The 22612-nt window shown below is 43.5% G+C and overlaps 1 protein-coding gene across 4 annotated transcripts in view; it reads left to right on the top strand.

The window, feature by feature from the left end:
• The first annotated feature begins 3301 nt into the window (after nt 1-3301).
• bab1 (bric a brac 1) overlaps nt 3302-22612 on the top strand; it is a 64721-nt gene continuing 45410 nt past the window's right edge. For all 4 annotated transcript variants that reach the window (NM_001274310.1, NM_001274312.1, NM_001274311.1 and 1 more), the window contains exon 1: nt 3302-5290. In NM_001274310.1, the coding sequence (NP_001261239.1) occupies nt 3755-5290 (1536 nt within the window). In that variant the 5' untranslated portion in view covers nt 3302-3754. The remainder of the gene's footprint in view (nt 5291-22612) is intronic.

Here is a 22612-nt window from a genome sequence, read left to right as displayed (position 1 = left end):
GTTGCACTCTTCTATTTGGCGTTTTAATATGCAACATTTTTTCCCGCTGATCTCCCCGCCGGCGATGCCCCATCCCCATACTCTTTCCCCTCCCCAGTACCCATTTTACCCCTTATGTGTACGTTTGGTCACCTCCATGGTCGCAGCATTTCTCACTGAGAACAAAAAGCAGCGAGATCTCGTACCACATCACTTCTTTGGCTACATTAAAAATGTCGAATTTATTGTACTATTAAAAGGGCCTTCCTTTTTTGAAATAATTTCATAAATGCTCACTCTTTTCTTAACAATTAATACTAAGACTTTAAATTGCATTACCGCGCAGCTGAGATCAACTAAGTCAGTTACTGCATTGTAAGCTTATACATTTTGACAACCAGAAGCCTAGGTTTTCTGCCAGTGCATTCACACTCATGGCAACCGTTTTATTTGTTTGTTTGCTTGTTCGTTCACTCATGTGTGTGGGTCAGACGGCGACCTCTCACCCCCTCCGCAACTTTGTCTGTTTGGCTCAAATGTTGTCATCTTTCCCCGCACACACACTCCACCCCACAGAGCCACCGGCCCACCCATTTTTGGCCTTTCGCAGAGGCTTTCGTCGCTTTTTTGGACATCAGCATCCAGTGGATTCCATCCCACGAACCGGCGTCCACATCTCCACAGCTCCGATGTCCTTTCACGTCCGCGTCATCGTTTTGCTCGTCAGCGTCGTCGTCACCAGTTAAATACATAAATTTTCGTATAAACGCGTTCTGCAGTCGCGAGCCTAGCAGCCATTTCCCAATTTTCCATTTCCCAGCGCCCGCCCCCTTCCCTCTTTTCCACTTTATAGCGGGCAACACAACAGCAAACAACTTAGAGAATGCGTGATGCATTTTCGTGTTGCTGCGTTTGATCCAAATTCTGTTGGCTGCAATTCATTGGTTGCTATAAACACAGTGTTATCTAATTGCATATGGTTTTTAGGGGGAAAATAAGCAGAACTATCTGCAAAGGGTCCTAAGTGGTGCAAGCATTACCACATATAGTATATATAATATATATAGTATAATAGAAAAACAATCAGTTTTATTATTAATTTATCCAATACATAAAAACCATATTCAGTTACCTGAATTCATTCAAAATACTCAAAAGCCTAAAAAGCCCGAATAACTTATGAATTAATAGCACACACACTCATTAAATAGTAGAGATACAAAGTCCAAAACTATTTCAAGGGCTGGCCATTAGAGTAGGCAAAAGTATCACTTAGCGTCATTAAATCACCGGATACGAGTGAATGAAGGCATTAAAAGACTCATTCAGAGATGCCAGATGAATACTGAATATAATCCGATCGATGGATACCTGCCGATCGCGTATTTGTGCCCCTTTATCGCGATTCGCGATTCGATTCATGGCCGATGTTTATTATAATGTAACCAAAATGAAAAGCAGCCGCCATTTGCCAGTCACGAAAAAATTATGCATAATTTATGACTGGCTGTAGTGGACCCCTCTCGCCACCTCTCGCTCACTCACCTTGATATGTAGCTTCGTCCCGCTCGCACTTGCAAGAATTTATTATTTTTGCTAGATTTGTGTTTTTTTTTTATTTTATGTTTCGCATATTATAAATGCGCAAGGCAATAACAAAAATAATCATAAACACATACACGGAATCACCCACACAGAGGCAAAAAACCGAGGCTGACCAGTCTGAAACGATAGTGCCCCGCCCTCCGCCCCTTCGGCCACTCGGCACCCCCCCAAATGCCCATCACCACTACTCATGAAGAGAGCGAGAAAAACTAGTGGAAAACTGCAGGTGCAGCTGAAAGAAAGAGAAACGTCTCTTAGGCGAAAAGCGCCAGCCAACTCTCTCGCGAAAGAGAGAGAGCCAATTCGCCGCACATCTTGATTTCGCCTAAGCATTTGTTTACAATGCACGACTGGCAGCGACGTCGACTGCGAAGAGAGTTTTTCGTGATGGTTTTTCGAAGGGGGGGCTGTGTGGGGTACACCTCGAACGGAACTAATTAATGAAGCATCTTTCAGCCGAGTTTTGTTTCTCAGTCGGATGAGGTGGAATGCGTGAGGGAGAAAGAGTAATGGCTTGGGAAGAATAGAAAGAGAGAGGAATGTGCTTCGAAAGACCTAATGATCACTAATCTGCACTTCTCGCAAAATGCTCATACTACAAATGTTACAAGCAATTCATACATATGAATATCGATTTCCAATATTCTAAAAATAATTAAAATATTTTATTTAATAATTTTCAATTTTTTCAATTTTTTCACTTAAATTTAAGCTTTTAAAAGAACCCTAATAAGATATATAATATCCATCACCTAAATAATCGGCAAACTCAGCACTATTTTCGCCGCATTCCCAATTCCTGAAGACCACCTAGATGTGTTCCTCTATTTTGTGCCAGGGGTACTGGTCGATGGGGCTCGTCCACACCCTCTCCTGCCAAGCACCTCCGAAAAATATTAGGCCTAAGCTCGAATCCGCACTCGCACTCGCACTCACAATCGCAATCGCAATCGCAATCGCCGTCGCTCTCCGCTGCATTTTCGGGGCAACTTCCGTTTCCTCACGCACGCACACTTGCCACTTGCCACTTGCAGCGACGCATCCTTTTTACGCAACGGTAGTTGTGCGGCGGCAAAGCGCCAAAATTTTGGGGGTTGCAACGGCGAGAGGCCGAGAACGAGGACGAGGACGAGTTCGAGTGCGTCGAGCAGGCCGACGAAGGACGAAGGACGAAGGACGAGCGAAGCCGATTCCGATGTTGAGCTCGAGGAGAGCCAAAACGCAGCGCAGGAGCAAAGGAATGCGGTGCCGTTAGCCGGCGTTTTTTGGCGCCTACAGCTCGCCGTTTTCAGCCATTTTCAACGGGCTCGCCGCTGCTTCGGTCGTTGTCTCTGCCGTCGGTTCTCAGCCAAGCGGCGCTGCCTACGTCGCATTTTCCTTTCGCAGCGCCGGCAGAGCAGTTCGCGAACTATTCGCAACTTCGTCGCGAACTCAGTCGCAGCCTGAGAGCAACAACTACAAAGCAGTAGCAGTAGCAGTTGCTGCTGATGTTGCTGTTGCTGCCGCTTCTGCTGTTGCCGTTGCCGTTGCTGCAACATCAACGTTGCCCCTCAGCTTTCCACAGGCACAGGCACAGGCACTGCCACAGCCACAGCCACAGCCGCACATCCACATCCACATCCACGTCGTCGTGGGCCATCGTCGTCGTCGTGTGTTAAGTTTGTTTTGAGTTTTTCCGTATCAAAATGTGCAAAACGATTTCAGTCTAATTCAGACGCTCGTGCTGAGAAGACTTTTGGCCCTGTTTGTTGGCCAATACAGCCATAGAACACTGAAACCGAAACAGAAACAGAAACGGAACTGAAAGCACACACTGAATAACACTGGACACGACGACGAGAACCGAATCGAACTGAAAGAACGAGGCGGCGGGCTAATTGCCAAATGGCCACGTAGTGCGCGTAACGTAACGAATACGTTAAACACCCATACACACACGCCCAGACACACACACACACACACACACACACAGAGAGACAGAGGCACGCACACAGATACGCACATGTACATGCCCACTCTCAGTTGAGCGTCGTAATTGTCGCGGATTCTTTTGAATGCTTATTCCTTAAACGCTATGTGAAGAGCGAATCGCGTAACGAATAACGATCGCGTAACGTTTACGATCGCCGGTGATCCAACGATCAACGATCAACGATCAGCTGCAGACAAAATGGCGTCGGCGCAGGCGGAGACGAATGTCGGCTTGGCGTCCGAACAGGGACCAGTGGCTCAGAGGCAGCGCAAAGGGACGGGATCGGGCGCCGATTCGCCCAAGAGTAACAGAAGCTCGCCCACTCAGCAGGAGGAGAAGCGTATCAAAAGCGAGGATCGCACTTCACCAACTGGCGGGGCCAAGGACGAGGACAAGGAGAGTCAAGGTCATGCTGTAGCCGGAGGGGGAGGATCTTCGCCCGTCAGTTCGCCACAGGGCAGGAGTTCTTCGGTAGCCTCGCCCAGTTCCAGCTCCCAGCAATTCTGCCTGCGCTGGAACAACTATCAGACGAACCTGACCACCATCTTTGACCAGCTGCTCCAGAACGAGTGCTTCGTGGACGTGACCTTGGCATGCGATGGTCGGTCCATGAAGGCCCACAAGATGGTCCTGTCCGCCTGCTCGCCCTACTTCCAAACACTTCTGGCCGAAACGCCCTGCCAGCATCCCATTGTGATCATGCGGGACGTAAATTGGTCGGATCTCAAGGCCATTGTGGAGTTCATGTATCGCGGCGAGATCAACGTGAGCCAGGACCAGATAGGTCCTCTGCTCAGGATAGCTGAGATGTTGAAAGTGCGTGGTCTGGCGGATGTGACCCATATGGAGGCGGCCACGGCAGCAGCGGCTGCCGCTTCGTCGGAGAGAATGCCCTCCTCGCCCAAGGAGAGCACTTCAACTTCCAGAACTGAACACGACAGGGAACGGGAGGCCGAGGAGCTGCTGGCCTTCATGCAGCCCGAGAAGAAGCTACGCACTTCGGACTGGGATCCCGCTGAGCTGAGGCTCTCCCCACTGGAGCGGCAGCAGGGCAGGAATGTAAGAAAGCGCCGGTGGCCATCGGCGGACACAATATTCAATCCACCCGCACCACCCAGTCCACTGAGCAGCCTGATTGCGGCCGAAAGGATGGAGCTGGAGCAAAAGGAAAGAGAGAGACAGAGGGACTGTTCGCTGATGACACCCCCACCCAAACCACCAATGAGCAGTGGCTCCACAGTGGGAGCCACGAGGCGCCTGGAGACCGCCATCCACGCCCTGGACATGCCATCGCCGGCTGCCACGCCAGGACCTCTGTCCCGATCGTCGAGACCTCACTCGCAGAGCCCCCAGCAGCAGCAGGCACAGCAGCAGGGTCAGCTTCCTTTGCCCCTGCCCCTGCATCCGCACCATCACGCATCACCCGCCCCACATCCCTCCCAGACCGCCGGATCAGCCCACCACCCGGCATCGCCTGCTGGAGATTCCCGTTTTCCCCTCGGCCCAGCAGCCGCCATGGCCGCTGCCAGGGAACTGAGTGGCCTGGGACCAGGTCCGTCCGCCGAGCCACGCCTTCCGCCTCCACCGCCGCACCACCATGGCGGTGGTGGAGTGGGCGGCGGGGGAGTTGGAGGAGGAGGTGCAGGCGGAGTGGGTTCAGGCGGGGGATCCTCGCTCGCCGATGACTTGGAGATCAAGCCAGGGATCGCCGAGATGATCCGAGAGGAAGAAAGGGTGAGTGAATCTAAGCAACTTAAATTTCACGTTTATCTTTGTATTTCATCTTCCTTAAAGATAACTTTCGTACTTTTGTTTTCAATTATTCATATGTTGTGAATCGTTTTCTAAGTTAGTACATATGCCAGTTAAGAGAAGACTCTTCAATTCTGCAATTCCAATTCTACAAAAAGAGAGGCAGAGAGAGAGAGAGAGAGAAGCGCGCGGTGGAGCTCTCTTCTGCTGCTGCAGCGCTGTCACTGCGCTGTCGCAGCGCTGCTTCCGTCTATATCTCTCTCCCATTCATTATCCGATCTTTTGCCTCGGTTTGTTTTGATTCACGATTCGCGCGCCTTTCGGCGATCTTCAATCTTCGGCTGCGAATTCTGCCGGCGGCATTTCGCCTCGTGTCGTGACGTCACAGCGCGGAATGCGGAGCTACGGTCGCAGCGCTCTGTGGAACTCCCCACCCCACCGCCAGAGTGGCCATTGCCCGGAATGATTGACAGCATTCACGTGCTCCACGTTCCACGTTCCATTGTTTGCTCTCCTCGGCCGCTCTTTCTTCCCGCAGAGATTTGCTCCACATAGTATTTAGTACCCCTTCTCAGGTCAGATCCACCGATTCTTGGGTTCTCGGGGAGCAGGCACCGGAACGCTTCGGTGACCAAGAGGTGATTGAAATTCCTGTGGCCTGCGGTTGATTTCGATCTATGGAGCATTTTGTGACTTGTTGTGGTTCCCTAAGTGTGCTTCAATTAGGGCAACGACGGAATGGGTCTGCACAGAAAATATCTGGGGCTAAAATCGATAGATTCATTATTTGGATTTTTTATGTATTTTTCTCTTTCTGAGATTGAATCATTATGATTGCATAAAAATATATTTTAAATTTTGAAATGCTGATATTGAAAATTAAAAAAAAAATATTAAATATTGATCTTAAGATGCGCTTGCAATATACATATGAAGATATCTATAGTCCTAATGCGGCTTTGCTTCATAATTATATTTCAATAAGTTCACTCCAAACATTGTATCTGAATATTTACGACTATTAAAGTAAGCTGGTAGTTTTTGTCAGCTTAGCTTAGCGACCGGTTCGATTTGGACTGCGACTGCATTAGCACCGAGCTCACCGCAGAATTCGCACTTTAATAAAAATTTGTATTTATTTATCCAATAGACGTCGACGACGTTCACTCAAGAGCCCAGATCTCTGGCGATGGAGCTCCATTCACCATTCAGAGTCACATGCATTCGATGAGGAGTTGCCCGGTCCGGGATCAATCGGAATGCGATATTTGTTTGTCTGGGCGCAGAAGAGATCCCAGTGCGACTCCTTTTCTGGCCGGTTCTTGGCCATGTTCCATGTTCCGTGTTCCGTGTTTATTGTCGCTTTCGAGTGCATTAATCAAATAGCCAGCTATGCACACATGTGCATGTGCATTAGCCTGCTCATGTGCTCAATTTTTGAAGCCGTCTGTCTGTCGGTCTGTCGGTCTGTTTGCCTCTGATCGCCGCGGCGTTGGCTCGTTAGCGTCTCTTTTCAATAAATATTTTGTTTTTATGCTTTTTTAAATATTTTCCCAACTGACCGTTTGCTTTGCTTTTTATGTGCTTAGAAATTCTTTGGAAAATGCATCTGCATCTGCATCTGCATCTGAATCTGAATCCGCCGCGGCATCTGTATCTGCATCTTTGTTTGTTTGCCTGGGTATTAGTGTTGCCGGCCGTGTTTATGCTTTCCCGCTGTTTGCCTTTTCGATTGTTCTCCTCATTTCCCCATCACCGTCATATATTTCCCAACGTTTATTCACACATTTCATTTATTATTAAAAACTGATGCATTTTTCGTTGCTTCGCGGCAATCGCAGCAAGGCAACGCCACAGATACACCCGAAAAAAATGTGCAAACCTTTGTAATTTCGATATATACAAAATATGAGTATGAAATTCTGCCTAGCCAATGAGCATTATGTTTTGAAATTATAACTCCATTGTTTAGCACACATGAAAATATATCCACGTTCATTTCGATACAGGTATTCACTTTTCCACGTGTAAAAGTCAAATATTGATGGGCTGCATCCTCGGCCAGCGATTCACCAGCTTCTTTAATATTTATAATTCCTTCCATTTATATTTATATGTTTGTGTGGATGCACCTCGACTTACTCCACCTCCTCCGCTCCCCGCCATAAGCAGATAAAGCCGATAAGTGTCAGTCGTCGTGGTCCAGGGGTCTCAGTTCTGAATGTCTGGGCCCCTCGGTTTCTGGTGATTAATTGCACTTTTATTTGTCTGCCTTCGCCTTTGTTAAAAATCATTTTTTCTCCTTTACGCATTTTTTGTTCTTCGGTTTTTCATATTTTATTGCCAGCGCATTTAGATTGTGTATGCGAGTGAGCATCATTAGAGGTTGTATATTATTATTGGTTTCCTCTCCAGCTTCTCGATCAGTTCACTGAACTTTTTGCAGATCGTGGGCGCAGAGGAAGTTTTTATTAGGCCCAATAAGACGAATGAAAAACTTCTAAAGGGGAATGAATACTGAGTGATTTTATGAAAATCAACTATGTAGATTGGGATTATTATTCGTATTATTCTTGAAATTCCATCAACATCTTATGAAACATTGAAGGCCGGCTTGGACGTTTTTCAACTGCAGAGAACAATTGAGATATATATTCCTCTACTGATTGTAATCAATGCCACATCCCGCAGCCTTTCCTTTCGATTTCCTCGCCACTTTCCCACTCAATTAGTGCACAGATGAGGGCCAAACCGCAGGGAGAAGATGCAGGGAATCCGCAGAGAAAGGGACCAAGAGGGACAGAGTCTGAGAGAATCTCACACTCATGATTAGCGTGTGTCGCTACCTTTTCCAGCAGGCAAAAACTGCAGCCCGGCTGCCAGAAAAAAACGATGCAGACAAATTACCAAAGGGAAGGGGGAATGCTAAACGTGCCACATTCGAGCTACTTGAACAAAAACCGGTGAAAAGGTGAGGAATCGGGAAAGAGGAGCGAGTGGCGTGCATAAAAATGGAAAAAGATGCACAGCTCGAAAAAGGAATCTCGCAGCTCGAGAAGGAAGCCAACAAGCCACTTAACCCAATCGACAAAAGTCATTACACTCGTCACTCTTTCGAGCGGAGAAGACCTCACAGCTTCCGCAGTGCAGCGGAATGTATCTGCGAGATACATTTGTGTTCCTCGGATTCTGATTCCCGCTGCTAACTTCGGGTGGTTGCATTATATAAAATAATACAAATAATACAATTTATTACGTGGCTCAGCATGTTTGGAGATCTCATTGTTTCCAGCTGCATCTGTTGCATCTATCGCATCCCGAACATTTTGTATTTTCTTTTGTATACAACATCTTCGGGAAAGTAAATAAATAAAATAAAAATGAAGAAATATATATGTATATACAAAACGATGCAGCCAAACAACCCGAAAGCCAAAAGAATACAAAAGAAACGAATCCCCAGCCGAGAAATAAAAGCAAAAATAAATTGTATAATCCTCTTTGATGTATCGCCTTCTGTTTTATATTATTCAGTCATATTTTATATATATATGCGTACCGATCCCCAAACGATCCCCACATGGAGAATACACAACTGCGGCCATTCAAGTACTCCCCAAGTAGTTTTTACAGCTTCTTACACACAAAGATGCAAAGCAGACATACAGATACAAATTCAGATTCGGATTCGGATGCGGATTCATTTTCGGCCCTGGTCGATTTAGTTTAAATGCTTGGCATAAACATTTAATTAAATACGAAAAGGCCCATAACAGAGCGATTTTAATGTTTATATTTTCAAATACTTGGCGGAAAATTTTCATTTTTATGGCTAAGCCAAATAAATCGTATACGATGTGGAAATGAAAATGGGAAATGGGATTGCGGCAGCAACAGCTGCACAAGTAATTCGTTGATTAATCTATAAAAATAAATTTGTATCTATGGACTGGCTGCCTGTGTAGCCGAGCATCTAAATATCTGAGTATCTGGGCATTTGAGTATCTTGTAGCAGGCCTCCTCTTGGGCCTTTTCTAATCGGATTTAGTTGACCGGCTTCATTTATTTTATTTATTTTTATGCCCGTAATGCGGCATAAATAATTTATGCTGATAAATAACCCCAAATGCCCCCCTCTGAGGCAGCGTCGTAAAGCAAAACAACGCACACCGACAGCAGGAAACGAGAAATAGGAGCGGGCCGCCTTTTCAATCTCGTGTATCCTTCTAAAAATATTTATTTATTTATTTTCCAACTCACACACAGGCACAACACCACACACACACACACACTAGCGCACACAGCGAGCCTCGCAGAGGTCTGCCCACATTTATTTGTAACCCTATATAAATTTATTATATTGCATTAGTTGTAAGTCAGACCCAGACTGCGCTGAAACTCAAATACATCTGGGGAACTTGAAGTTGTGGCCTGCTGAGTGTCTTACTCCTGCTGCCCGCTTTTCCAGGGTTTCTCGGTCTTTGATGTGCGTGGGTCTGTGGGGTGGGGGGAATAGCATCGGGAAAGGTGCGTGAAAAAACTTATTATAAATTACCGTATAAAATATAACAAAGTTGCTGCAAGGGAGCGGCTCCTCCTCTCCATTCCACAAAGATACGTACATTCTGGATGGATTGTGGCAAGAGAAGAAGGTGCGGTCAGGATTAGCGAGTGGAATGAAGCTGTTACACAGCGAGAAACTTAGGTTTGTTAGAGGTGCAATGTGAAATACAATCTTGCATTAAGCAAATCTTCATATATCACATACTTTATTCCAGTGTCCTTAGACTGTGAATCAGCGAAAAGGACCTGCATGCAAAAGGAAAGCGAAAGAATGGTTGGGGAATTGTAAGTGCATGAGTGATGGAAGAGACCAACGAATTAGCGAGAGCAGGAGATCGCCTCTAATTGATGTGGTGCATCATGCAAGGCTCCACTTCCTATAAGCCATAATGGAAATGCAGGCTCTCAATCAATTATTGATGAGCCCCCGGATTAGATCCCGCCCGGGTGTGAATGTCGTAATCCCGCTGCCATTTTTCCTTTTTGCATTTTAAATATATGTGTAAAAAGAAGCGCGGGCCGCACCCAGCTCTTTCATCGAACACAAAGGGCAAAACTCGAGGAGTTCTTAAAAGGCATGTCCCTTTTGATGGCTGGCAGAGAGAGGGGTGAGAGGGGTATAAACTCGAGTTCCCTGGCAACAAACTAAAGACAAATATTTACAATGAGCCGCCGATTAATCAAACGCACAGCCAGCCAACACAAAAAAGTATTAAATAAATAAATAAATGGCAGATCGGCTTCATCAGCAGCTGCCGTTGAAGGAGGCGAAATATCATGTGTATCTGCAAGATACAAGTTTGTCTTGGCTTTTGTCTTTCTGCCAGACCGCCTCGCTGCCACTTTTCCACTCACCGCTCTTCACCCCGCCCCCCACGCAATTTATATCGAACGAAAATAAATTAATTAAAAATGCAGTCGAGCGGACAGAGCCAGATACATATTTTTTGTTGTTTGCTTTTGTTTTGTAATTTATTAAAAGACGACCGAGTCAACGGCTGCAGCGGCAATTTTTATAATTGCATTTATTTATTTACAATAATTGCGCGGCTGGCTGGCTTTTTCTCTCTTTTCATTTTTTATTTATTTATAGAGCACGCACGTGATTGTCATCAGAAATCGATTGAATTTCAAATTTTGACCCGTCATTGCAGCAGTACATCGATAAGATAGCGTACTGTATTCGAATTGGGTAACCCAAGAAGTTGGCTGAAGAGCTCGAAGGTGAAGGGCGTGGTGCGGGGGAGTTTCAGGTGTTGGCTTTCTCGATTAGCCCACTTTAAGCGGCTGAAAGATATTCCGATTATCCGGATACAGATGCCGGTGGCGGGGGCACTCAACCCCCCAGACACTCAGATACTCAGATACTTGCGGTCGCACTCGTCATCGGCATACTCGGCGTCATCATGCTCGAACCCAAACTCAAACAGCTGTTGTCGACGCTTTTGGCCATTGTGTCTGCTGTTTTGTATCTGCGGCTGAATGAGTGACGCGCCGTGAGTTTGGTGTTGTACGAGCATGTTGTGTGTGTGCCAAAGTGTGCTTGTGGCGGGCCATAACCTGCCGCAACTCGAAAGCTCGCACACAGCGGCAGAGAACGGCTGAGAAAGGCCAAAAAAACAAAAAAAACAGAGAACTGAAATCGACACTAGAATACACTCCCAGATTCACAAGTTTAAATTACGTGCTAGGGAAATATATATATAAATCTCGCCGCAGATCCCAAAGTTAGTTGAACTAGTTAACTAGTCATGGCTAAACAATACATCTACATCTATCGACGAATTTCATCATTAAAAAATATGAATTCCTTTAAAGCCATAAAATTGATAAGCCTTTTTTTTATCAAAGTGACTTGTAGAAATATCATTTAATATAAGGTAAATAACAGAACTAGCCAATAGCCATAAAACACGGTTTATTGATAGCACAGAAAGCACGAGTAATACTAACAAAAAAAAAAACAGCAAAACGTATAGAATTCATTTTCTTGATAAGATCACTGTGAGTCCCAATAAAACAAAAAATAAAGAAAAATGACGTGGAGAAAAGTCAATTAGGCTGCGCTAAATGTTAAAATCGAACAAGACGCAGTATATTATGGTTAACCGCCGACCAAGATAAGCTATTTATGGTTATATTAAATATAAGGAGCTCATAAAGATTACTGCATTAATTTCAAAAATTGTCGATGATGAGTATTTCGAAAGACCTAAAAATAAAGAAAACTCTTTGGGGAAGTCATGATGGATGGAAAGTCATCTTTAAAGTTTGAAATTGAACTGAAATTAACTAAACATTCTTGCTTAGTTTGTTCTCATATATATTGTCTTTTAAAGAGTGTTAGCTAGCAGATGGACTCCGTTATCCATAGAAATCCACCGAAATCGAGGAAATCAAAACTTGCATCGCCGTCGACTTTGACTTTGATGCGTTGGCCGCACGCTTCGCTCGCACTCACATTTATATTCACATTCACATTTACAATACATTCACACAGTGCGGACACCGAGATGCGAATCATATTCATTCGCACGCTCTACTAACAGCGGGGGGTGGGGCAGTGCGGGGTTGGGGTGGTGATTGGTGGGGAGGGGGGGTGGTTAATGGGGGAAGTGAGTTGCGGCTGCGTGTTATGAGCAAATCGCTCGCTACGTCGCTTTCATTCAATTAGATACATTTGTATCTTATGACATGTATTTTCACACCTAGTGCGCTTTCTTTAATTACTGCTGTATCGCCGAGATACAGATACTTTAAGCCCCTGCCACAAAATCCGAAATCCGAAATCCACGGCTGCATTGTGCAATAAAAGTAAATGCGCTTCGGATTTTTATATCATTTAACAGTGTTCGCAGAGCATTTGGGTTTGTTATTTATGAGGGCAGAGAAGCAATGAGAAGCAGTGAGAAGCAGAAGACGACGTCGAAGAAACCGAGAAGAAGTTATAACCTCTACCCCGCTCGCCAGGCTTTTGTGTGTGCGTGTGTACCTACGTTTAAATTTTTTATGAGTTCGTAATAAAGTTTCAACATTTTTCATCATTAAAATAAAATATAAAGCCGAAATTATATTTTATCGTCTTCGCATCATTCTTTGCCTTAAATACACGCCGCACACACACACTCGCCACGGCGCAGATACAAAGATACGAAGATACCCAGATACGGATACAAAGTTGAAGTTATGTGTAGCAGCGTCGCCGCCACGGCCATAATAATGAATATATATGGAGAGGGACAAGGAACCGCACTTTAAGCGAAGACGGGGCTGCAGCCACGGCAAATACATATAATAAATAAAATAACAAAAAACAGAAGATGTGAATAAAATAAAAAATGGTAAGCGGCAGCGAACTCAAGACGACGGCAAAGAAATATTCTTTAATTTAGACCGCGACCCCTCCCTTTGGCCCTTTGGAAAGTTAAGTGAAGTAGTGAGTGAGTGAGTGAGTGAGAGAAAAGGGGAATAAAAATAAAAATAAAAATATAACGAAAACGAAGAGCGTAATATAAAATAAATATTTCAAGGAACTCGACTTTCCGTTGCCGTTGTTCTTGGCATTGTAGCTGCTGTTGCGGTTGTTGTTGCTGTTGCTGTAGTAATTTATAATATTCCTTAACGATGTGCAAAGGGCAAAAACTGAGCAAGCTGGCCACAGTGGGCTCAACGAGACGAAAATTGGATATAAAATCCAAAAACTATCTATGTGCCGACTATCATATACCCCTTTACCAAATGAACAGTCAGCTAAGTACAAGTGTTATCTTGTAGTTACTATAGTAGAGTTTCTCCTATAGATACTTCGACTTAGTAGAGTGATGAAAGTCGATGGGTTTCTTCCCCAACTTCCCCACACCTGACTAATCTCCGGCCACCAAAGCTGGTGACCACTAGTGACAACATTTGTTTGCCCCCATTTTCCCGGACTAGCAGCTCCGACATATTTGCCCAACTTGCGCTTTGCTTGGACATCGGACATCAATCAGCAGCTCACTACTCACGAACAAATGACTTTGGGCAGGTGAGGTATATTTGATTTGCGATATCTCGATTTGCTGGCGAGTTGTGCAAATCATGCCCACTGTGCGCAGCCTTAATTCATTTTATTCATTTTTATTGTTGGCGTTCTTTATTTTTCTGCTTTCTGTGTTTTTTTTTTTAATGCGCAGCTGCTAAGGAAATGATTTTCGAAAATTGAAGTTTATGACGATGAATGGAATAATTTTTTGTATTATTGCGCTTATATTTGCTCCCGACACACATCGCGCGCGTGTGTGTGTGTGAGTGTGTGTGGTTTTGCCACAACCATTTATATTAATATAAACAATAATTTTAAGCGCTGTAAACTCAAGTTGGGCATTGAACCCTGGCCCGGAATGTAAACAATTGCACTGCATTTAAATATATATGTACATACAAATGAATTTCTTCATCTTGCAACGACTGACTGCAGTTTGGCTTAATTGCGTGCAAGTCGCCGCTGCTATCTCATTATTATCAGACGGCAGTGACGTCGCACGATTAATCAAATCAAACGAAATCGAATCAAAGACGATTTACATGCACACGCGAAATGTGAAGTGTGTGTGCTCAGCTCAGTCCCACACACACACACACATCCCTGTACATCCATATGTCGTACCCATATAGCCATATAGCCATATACCCGTAGTATCTGTATCTGTATCTGAATCTGAATCTGAAGCTCTGCCCCTTTGCTCCGGCTGAAGTATCCAGGGGGTTTGGAGCTATGACAAAGCATTTTTAAGCCATTTGATTGACTGACGTTAAAATATTCACGAGCGGAGCATGCAGTGATTTTAATCGCTAGCTCGCCCCATTCCTTTGCCACTCTTCACTCTTCAGTTCTCTATGCAAAAAATAATAATTATTAAAAAACCAAAGCATATGAACACGAGGCTCTCTGTGTGCGCAGCTTAGCAAAAGAAGAAAAGTGCACACGGAAAATTCATGTCATCCATATTGGCTAACATCGCAATGTTCATTCTTCAAAATATTGTACTAACAATGATATTCTACTAAGTTCACATCAATTCTAATTTATAACCATTCTCTATTAAAAAAAATACCAATCGATTATCGATTTAAAGGGTGCATTTCATTTCGCTCTGTGTAAGAAAAAAAAATCGAGTGCAGGGACAGATGACGATGTTGCAGTTGCAGTTGCAATGTTGCAGGGGCGCTGCCTTTGGGCCCGGCCTAAGTATCTGTATCTGCGAGTTTATATATCTATATACGTACGTATCTGCAACTGTGAGTCGTGTGCTGTGGGGCATTTGTTGTTGGCAGCGAAGAAGAAGAGGACAGCAATGGATGGGGTGGGGTGGGATTAATGAATTTGATATAATGACATTTTAGATTGCATCTGCATAACATTTAATTGTGTTTGCTTGTTTGGCACCGGCAGACACGCGCTTTCCGCCGCGTCATTCCCAAAAGAACGGGCCAAAAGGCGAAAAACATTGAAATATTGAAATGGAAATATGGCCAAGGGGTAGCCCCCTTTCCGAATGTGGGTGCAATTCGATCGATTTCGTTCCTAAACTTTTCGCAGTTGCCGTATGCAAACGGCGCGTAATGGGCGCCTCATTAAAGTTTAAGGCGTGCAACAAATGGACAATCATTTTTTGCTCCTGCCCACTGCCCCTTTCCACCTGCCACCTGTCCTCGTTACTTTTTTTTTTTCCGGTGGCATTTCGCTGACTGACTGTTTTCTCCTGCTCAGAGGGCGCACTCAATTAAAATGTAGAGCCCGCTGCTCGGCTGCAATTCCAGTGGCAGTCCAGTGCAGTCGCCTCTGCGCTGTTTGTTGCCTAATTTGCCAATTAAGTTAATAGGCATTTATTATTTAGCAATAAAATATGCAAAGCAATTGTTCAAAATGTGGCACACTCACACACACACACACACACACTCATCAAGAGCCGGGGGCCAAAGGGGGTGAAACAATAACTCGGCCAACTGTACCGGTGGCCACAATCAACAGAAAACTGAAAACTGAAAACAGAAAACAGAGAACAGCCGCCACAACTGGCATAATAACTTTTGAAATGACAGCGAACAAACAAAAAAATATTGAGAAGCCATAAGGAGTGAGCAGCTGGCCAAGGACGACTTGCGAATACCCTGCACGAGAAAAGTTGGCCAAACTTTGCAGCTAGTGGGCTAAGGAAATATATTTATATATTTTATACTTCAGTTTGATCCAAAGATTAGTCCATGCTGATAAGTTCAGTATCTCTTCCAAGCTAATAACTTTTGAAATCACTTACCCCGTGATGTAGGGAATATTTTCCCCCAGTGCAGATAACTCTTTGCAAGCCTAGTGCCTCCGGTTTCTTCGGTTGCATTTGCAACATCAGCTTCAACTTCGATGCCCCTGCGACTGCAAAAACAGAAAACATAATTTACTTTCGGCTGCATAAACAATGCAATAAAATAAAAGAACCGATGCGACGCGAAACGCGGGGGGGCGACGGAATAAAATATATGGCATTGGAATAAAATATTTGTAACAATAATAACGCGCAGCCAGAACGAGCTGGGATCTTAGAGACAGAGACACGCACACTCAAAACAAATTGGCCGGGACTTGGACCCCATGAAAAAGTCCAAGAAGAAACCCAAAGTCGACGGAATGGAGAGCAGAGGCGGCAACTCTACTCAGTTATTAGGGGCAATCAAAATGAGCAGGAATTCAGAAATTATTATCCATACGCCATCCGCAGTTGGCAGCCAAGAAACGCAGGACATGGCTGTGGACAAAAGGAGGACACAAAGGGGGGCTAAAAGGGAGCTAAGATGGAGCGGAGACAACGACGAGGTTGGTCCGCACGTTTCGATTTTGTGCGATTTGTTTTGCGGATAAAAGTTTCAAATGTATCTGTATCTGCGGCTGCAGTTGTATCTGTACACTGGAAAAAATTTGATGGCAGCCTACCGAACATCACGTTCTTGAGAAATATGATAAATTCCATTAAAGGACATATGATCTTTGTGGTTTACTCCAATTTATATTTTGATTCAGTGACTATCGAGCGAACAAGTCCATGATTAATCTTTTTTTTGTGAGTGTAGCTGTATCTGCAGCGATGTTCTGGACCCGCAAAACTTTTCTAGACCAGCTTCGTTACCTTTTTGGCCAAAGTACAGGCGGATTATATACGTGGCACAATAAATTTTGGTGGCTGCTTCCCCATTTTCGATTTCTTCTGAGATACATATATTTGATAAATTATTACTTGTGCGCAATTGGTTTGTTATTTTAAATATGTATTTTGGCCGTTTCGCATTTTTATTGCATTTAGTTTTTCGACTGAATTTTTATTTATGCGCTTATGAAACAAATTACGCATACGCAGGGGCGCACACAGCACTCGGCGCGAATTCCTCAAATAGTTTTCGCATCATTTTCGGGTGCATTAAATTTTATTTGCAATTCCTTAACGACTTACTTGTACTTGAGGCACTACTTATATATTATTTATTAAGTTTTCCCAATTCGATTGGGGCTAAAGACAGGAGGCAGGAGCAAATGCAATGAAAAATTATGAGCTCGATTTATTGGCCATTGGATGGTTGAATAACAAAGCAATCTTTATGGCGGACTTCCTCTAAATAACTTTGAGAATTTTCGTTGGAGATGGTGGTTCGTGAACGTGAGCTCGCTCAGAATTTAAACATAATGGATAGGAGATAGAAGCATAAAATCCAACTAAAACTCATCCCTAACTATGTTCCCATTTGTAATTAACTCCGACTTGCGACAGAATCAAAAGTTTCCATTGGCAACAAGACAAAGCGACTTAACTAAATAAAGACACTTAAAGCGGGGCGCAATTGAAAGCGTTAAAATAAATATGAGATGCAAATAAATAATAAGTTAAAAACACTCGGGTAAATATTGTAAATGGCACAGCTCTGAAGCTGACGAGGTCCCTCCAACCCCGAACCCCGATCCCCGATCCCCGATCCCCTAACACCAATCCACGATCTCCGAATCCGTATCTCCATCGCCGTCAGCTATTTGCCTTGTGTCTAGTTTGCCATGGGGTTGATCAAATATTTGTCGCTCTAGCGTTTTAAAACTTAAAATTATTGTCTAAATAGAAACGCGGGTAAATATCAGCAGCGCCGTGCTGGCTGCGTGTGTATCTGTGTGTAACTTTGTGTGTTTTTCTATTACGACAGCCCAGAGGCCTACAAAACTACACACAGTTAATGTAATGATACCAAATGGCACATGCCACACAAAAAAAAAAAAAAAAAAAAACAAAAAACCAAAACTGGAAAAAACTGAAAAAAAAACAACAGCCCGTACACGTTCGACCCATTAATAAAATGGCAAAAGTTACGGATTTCGAATTATTATTATAACAATAACATTAATAACGCTATTAACGACAGCTTGCGACAGTTGAAAGCGGAACTCGAGACTGGGTATTTGAATTTCTGTTTGTGTCTAGGGGTTGGCAGCAGGCAACCCAATACAAGTCAAAAGATAATTATTATTTATATTTCTAACAAAATGCATAAAGTTTTATGGCCTCTTCCTCCCCACCCACCCCCTCAAACGAAGGACGGAGACAAAGCCGTTGACAAAACTGCGCATAAAACGAAATTACATTCTACCTATAAAGGCGATGATAAGCAATGGGATGGCAATTTATATACAACACATCTATATAGTTGTGCACATACACATCCACACATATATATATTGTATATAATGTATATGAGTGGCTGTATAACTATTGCACAATATATTTTATTGCGAACACTTTATGGGGCCTTCGCGGTACGCGTTCACGTTATAAAAGAACAAATGTGTGACTTTGCGAAATGGGAACTCTGAGATATCGATGGAAGTACTGGAAAATACATTAATTGACTAGGATAATAAATAGTAAGAATCGTTAGATAAAAAACAAAGTGTTCACCTGCCAGTTAAAGCAATACACTGAAAGCAATCAAAAGGCGATCGCAAGTAATTTCGATCGAAGTGTGTGAACCAATTTGTTGTGCTCATAAGCGGATTAGCGATATTTTCATATTATCCATTTGGATCGGGTTTTGAGGGTCGTAAAATGCAGCCCACTGCTGGAGCAAATCTAAGCATGTATCTGGCCCATCGGCCACGCCCTCAATCAACTAAGTAAAGTAAGTGATATAAAAAAAAACGCCTCGTAAAGTGCGAGAATGCCGCAACATTGTTGTACTGGGAGAGGGGGGGGGAGCAGTGCGAAAAGTTGTGGCTGAAATGGTAAAATTGTAAAATGACCAAATGGCAAAACAGCAAATAACTACCACAATTAACTTGCGCCAATTTTTATGTGCCACAAGCAGGGGCGCCACACATCCCCAGTCCACTCCACTTTGCCACGCCGCTTTTTATTGGCATCGGCGGGCTTATTCAAGTTGCATATAATTAGAATTATTCATTAAAATGTAATAATAATACGAATAAATGCAGCAACATTGTTGCGGCCAAACTCAGACCGCAGAGGAAGAAGTTATTTTACGATGTTGCTGCTGTTCTGCGAATGTTGCCGGTTGCAGGCAACTGGCAACATGCCTCCTGCAACTTTTTATGACCGCGTGCATTTTTACAGCTGGCCCGCATCTAGCCAGCTTTTTTATATTAAGAGTAATAAAAGTTAAAATGGCAAAGAGAAAGAGCGAGAGAGAGAGAGTGAGCTGAATTTATGGTCTTAAAACTAATTTAACTTTTATAAAATTACCGAACACGCATAAACACAATTTTAATGCCGAACGCACGCTGCAACTTCTTCGTTCTTCGGTTGTTGCAACAAACTCGACCCGCCGATGAACCCGAGATGCATTCGCATTCTGGGGCACTTACTGCACACTCAGAGAAATGCAACTATATTGGGCATAAATTAGTTAAAAGGTGAAAATGATCGAAATTATCAATGGAGATATATAGTATATTATATACTCTATATACTCATATTATTATGAGGAGGAGTACAACGTTTTGCACAGTGTACCGCTGAGCCGGGGCAGTAAACTATTGTTGTTGCTGCTTGCTTTAGCTGCTTTTTGTTATTCATATAAATTTTATTCCATGCCATTCTGTTGTTCTGTTTTTGTTTGCAATCTTTTATGGGGCCAGAGCAAGTTTGTTGCTGATTTTTATGTGAGCTGCAGCAAATGGCCGAGAAAGCACAGTGCATCTCATCAGCTGGCCGAGAAGACTGGCTGACAGCTTAGCTTTTGGGCTAATTGCAGGTGGACACAGGTGGTGGAGCCCTATGCCCGATCGCCTCTAATTGGTCGGCGTATTCGCAATCCATATCCATTCGGGCCGAACTGCGATACAATTTCGTAAACGGAAGCAATTAACATGGCCCCATAACAGCTTGTAATTAAAATTATAATAAGATGCCTGGCCAAAGATATAGAAAATAATACATACGAGAGCGGTACGTGGATGTATGTCGCTGTTGCTGTGCCGACTCAGCAGATACGAATACAGATACAGATACATTTACAGATACGGGGGACAGAAACAGAAACAGCTAAAGACACAGATACAGATACATATTCGTGGAAGTACATTTATCGAACTGTGCAAGTCAGCAAGTCAGCCAGTCGCTAGACAATTATTTCAAACAAAATAGCGGCGATAAATTTCAATATCTGAACGGAACACGTTCGTAGAAACGGAGAAATAATAACAATAATAACTAAAAACAACTCCAGACGAACGGCAGAAGCAAATGCGCACCCATCAGATACAAAGATACGCGATGACAGGCGGCGCAAGGAACGCAACAAAACCAGAACACAGAACAAAAAACTAAAAACGCTGTAATTAAATTCGTGAGCCTCTAACTGTTGTTGTCGTTATTGTATTGCATATTCCATACTCCCGGGAAACACTTAACAAATGCTGATTAGAGATGAGCGCGTGACAGATATATATATATATATACATATTGTATATTATTTATATATATAATTATTTCCCCTTTTGCAAAATATTTTCAACAAAATAATAGTTGAAACGTAATAATTTACCATCGCTAAGATTCTAAACAGCTGGCTCGCTCACGAAAGTACGAATGGAGATACCTCGCTGCATTTAACTAAGTGCTGCGCTTCTTATTTAATTTTATTTCCACTTGTAAGACAACAAACTAAAGTAGGCTAATTGTTTTTGTTGTAGGAGCTGCGGCACAAGTATCTGAAAGATACGAAAATAACAAAAGACCCCCACAAAAGCGCGGAGAAAGAAAAACAAACTCGTACTCAAGAAAAAAGAGCAATAGACGGAAAGGAAAGCCTGTTCTTTGCTCATTTATTTGCTTCATTTCTGTTTCTGTATATGTATATGTATATGTATCTGTATCTGGATTCATTATGGTTATTATTATATGATGTTGCCGTTGCCTCCGCTGCTTTCTTAGAAATAATGTACAACGAAAATTAATATTATGCAGCATGTTGCGCGATGCAAAGATATAGCGATACAAAGATATACAGATACAGATACAGCTAGAGCTACACAGCCAGAGATACATTTGGCGTAATTAATGTCGGGAAATGCAGACGAGCCGGGCCATAAAAACTACATCGAAGAGCCGAAAAGGGGGCGGGGTTATGGGGGCAGCGGCATCAAGAGAAATTGTTGTAATATTTAATTGAATTTTTCCAAGTCAGCTTTATCCGCTTCATTTGCTGCCCCTCCGCTGCTTTCCTCCCAGTGAGTCATTAGAAAACATAAAATTTAATAAAAATCATAAGTGCTCGGCGGCGGCGGCGGCGGCGTCAATTTGATGTTCAACTCCAGAGGCCATGGGATCTAGTGTGTGGATTGTGGATTGCGCAGCAAAGACCATGTGTTGTAATTTATAAAATGCATCTAGATGCAATTAAGTAAAGCATTAAAGTAAATTACAAACAAATGCGGAAGATGCAGAGCGCGCGGCCAACAGCCAAAAGTATTTATAAGTTGATTTTGATATTAAAAAATAACTCTGCCCGATCCGTGCGCCTCCGAAATGATTTACAAATTAAGGCAGCTGGCTTAGGGAGTGGCCCTACTAGGCCCTATCCTATGCCACACAAATCCGCCAGACAGCCACGGCATCTTTATTATTTTTAGATAAATATCTTTCGATTCCGCCAGCTGCACTTCCTTCTCGCGGTGCGATTCAATTATTTATTTACTTTACGTTTAATACATTTTTAATGCGCGGGAAACCCTTTTTGGCATACATCGCAACTCATCTGGCACTCGATTTATTCCCGCCAGAAACAGATACAGATACGCGTACGTAGCTACAGAGCGATTTAGATACGAGCAGGGGATGCGATGCTGCACCTCGTCATCAATTAGATGTGCCACGAGCTGTGGCAGCGTTTGAAGTTGGCATCGCGACGCTGATGGGAAATTAAGAGTGCAGCTCCTAGAAGGTGCAAAGATGGGGAAATAATGCGAATAATTCGCCAGCAGATCCGTCAGACGGTGGCGAATGGAAACAGGCATGCACTCTAATCGAAATCGAAATATTCATATGAATATGAAAACTGGACTTGCAGCAGAAGACATGCGAATCCGATTCTGCAACGATAGGTCTCGCAAATATTACACTAATTTAATGCCCATTAATTTTCTTAGAAAGAACCCCCATTTGGTTTCGCCAATTTCCCCTTTAATGGTAAATACTTTATCGTTGTAATTGACTTTCC

This window comes from Drosophila melanogaster, chromosome 3L, assembly GCF_000001215.4.
Source record: "Drosophila melanogaster chromosome 3L".
Lineage (NCBI taxonomy): Eukaryota > Metazoa > Arthropoda > Insecta > Diptera > Drosophilidae > Drosophila > Drosophila melanogaster.
This window is presented reverse-complemented; position numbering and strand designations above follow the sequence as displayed.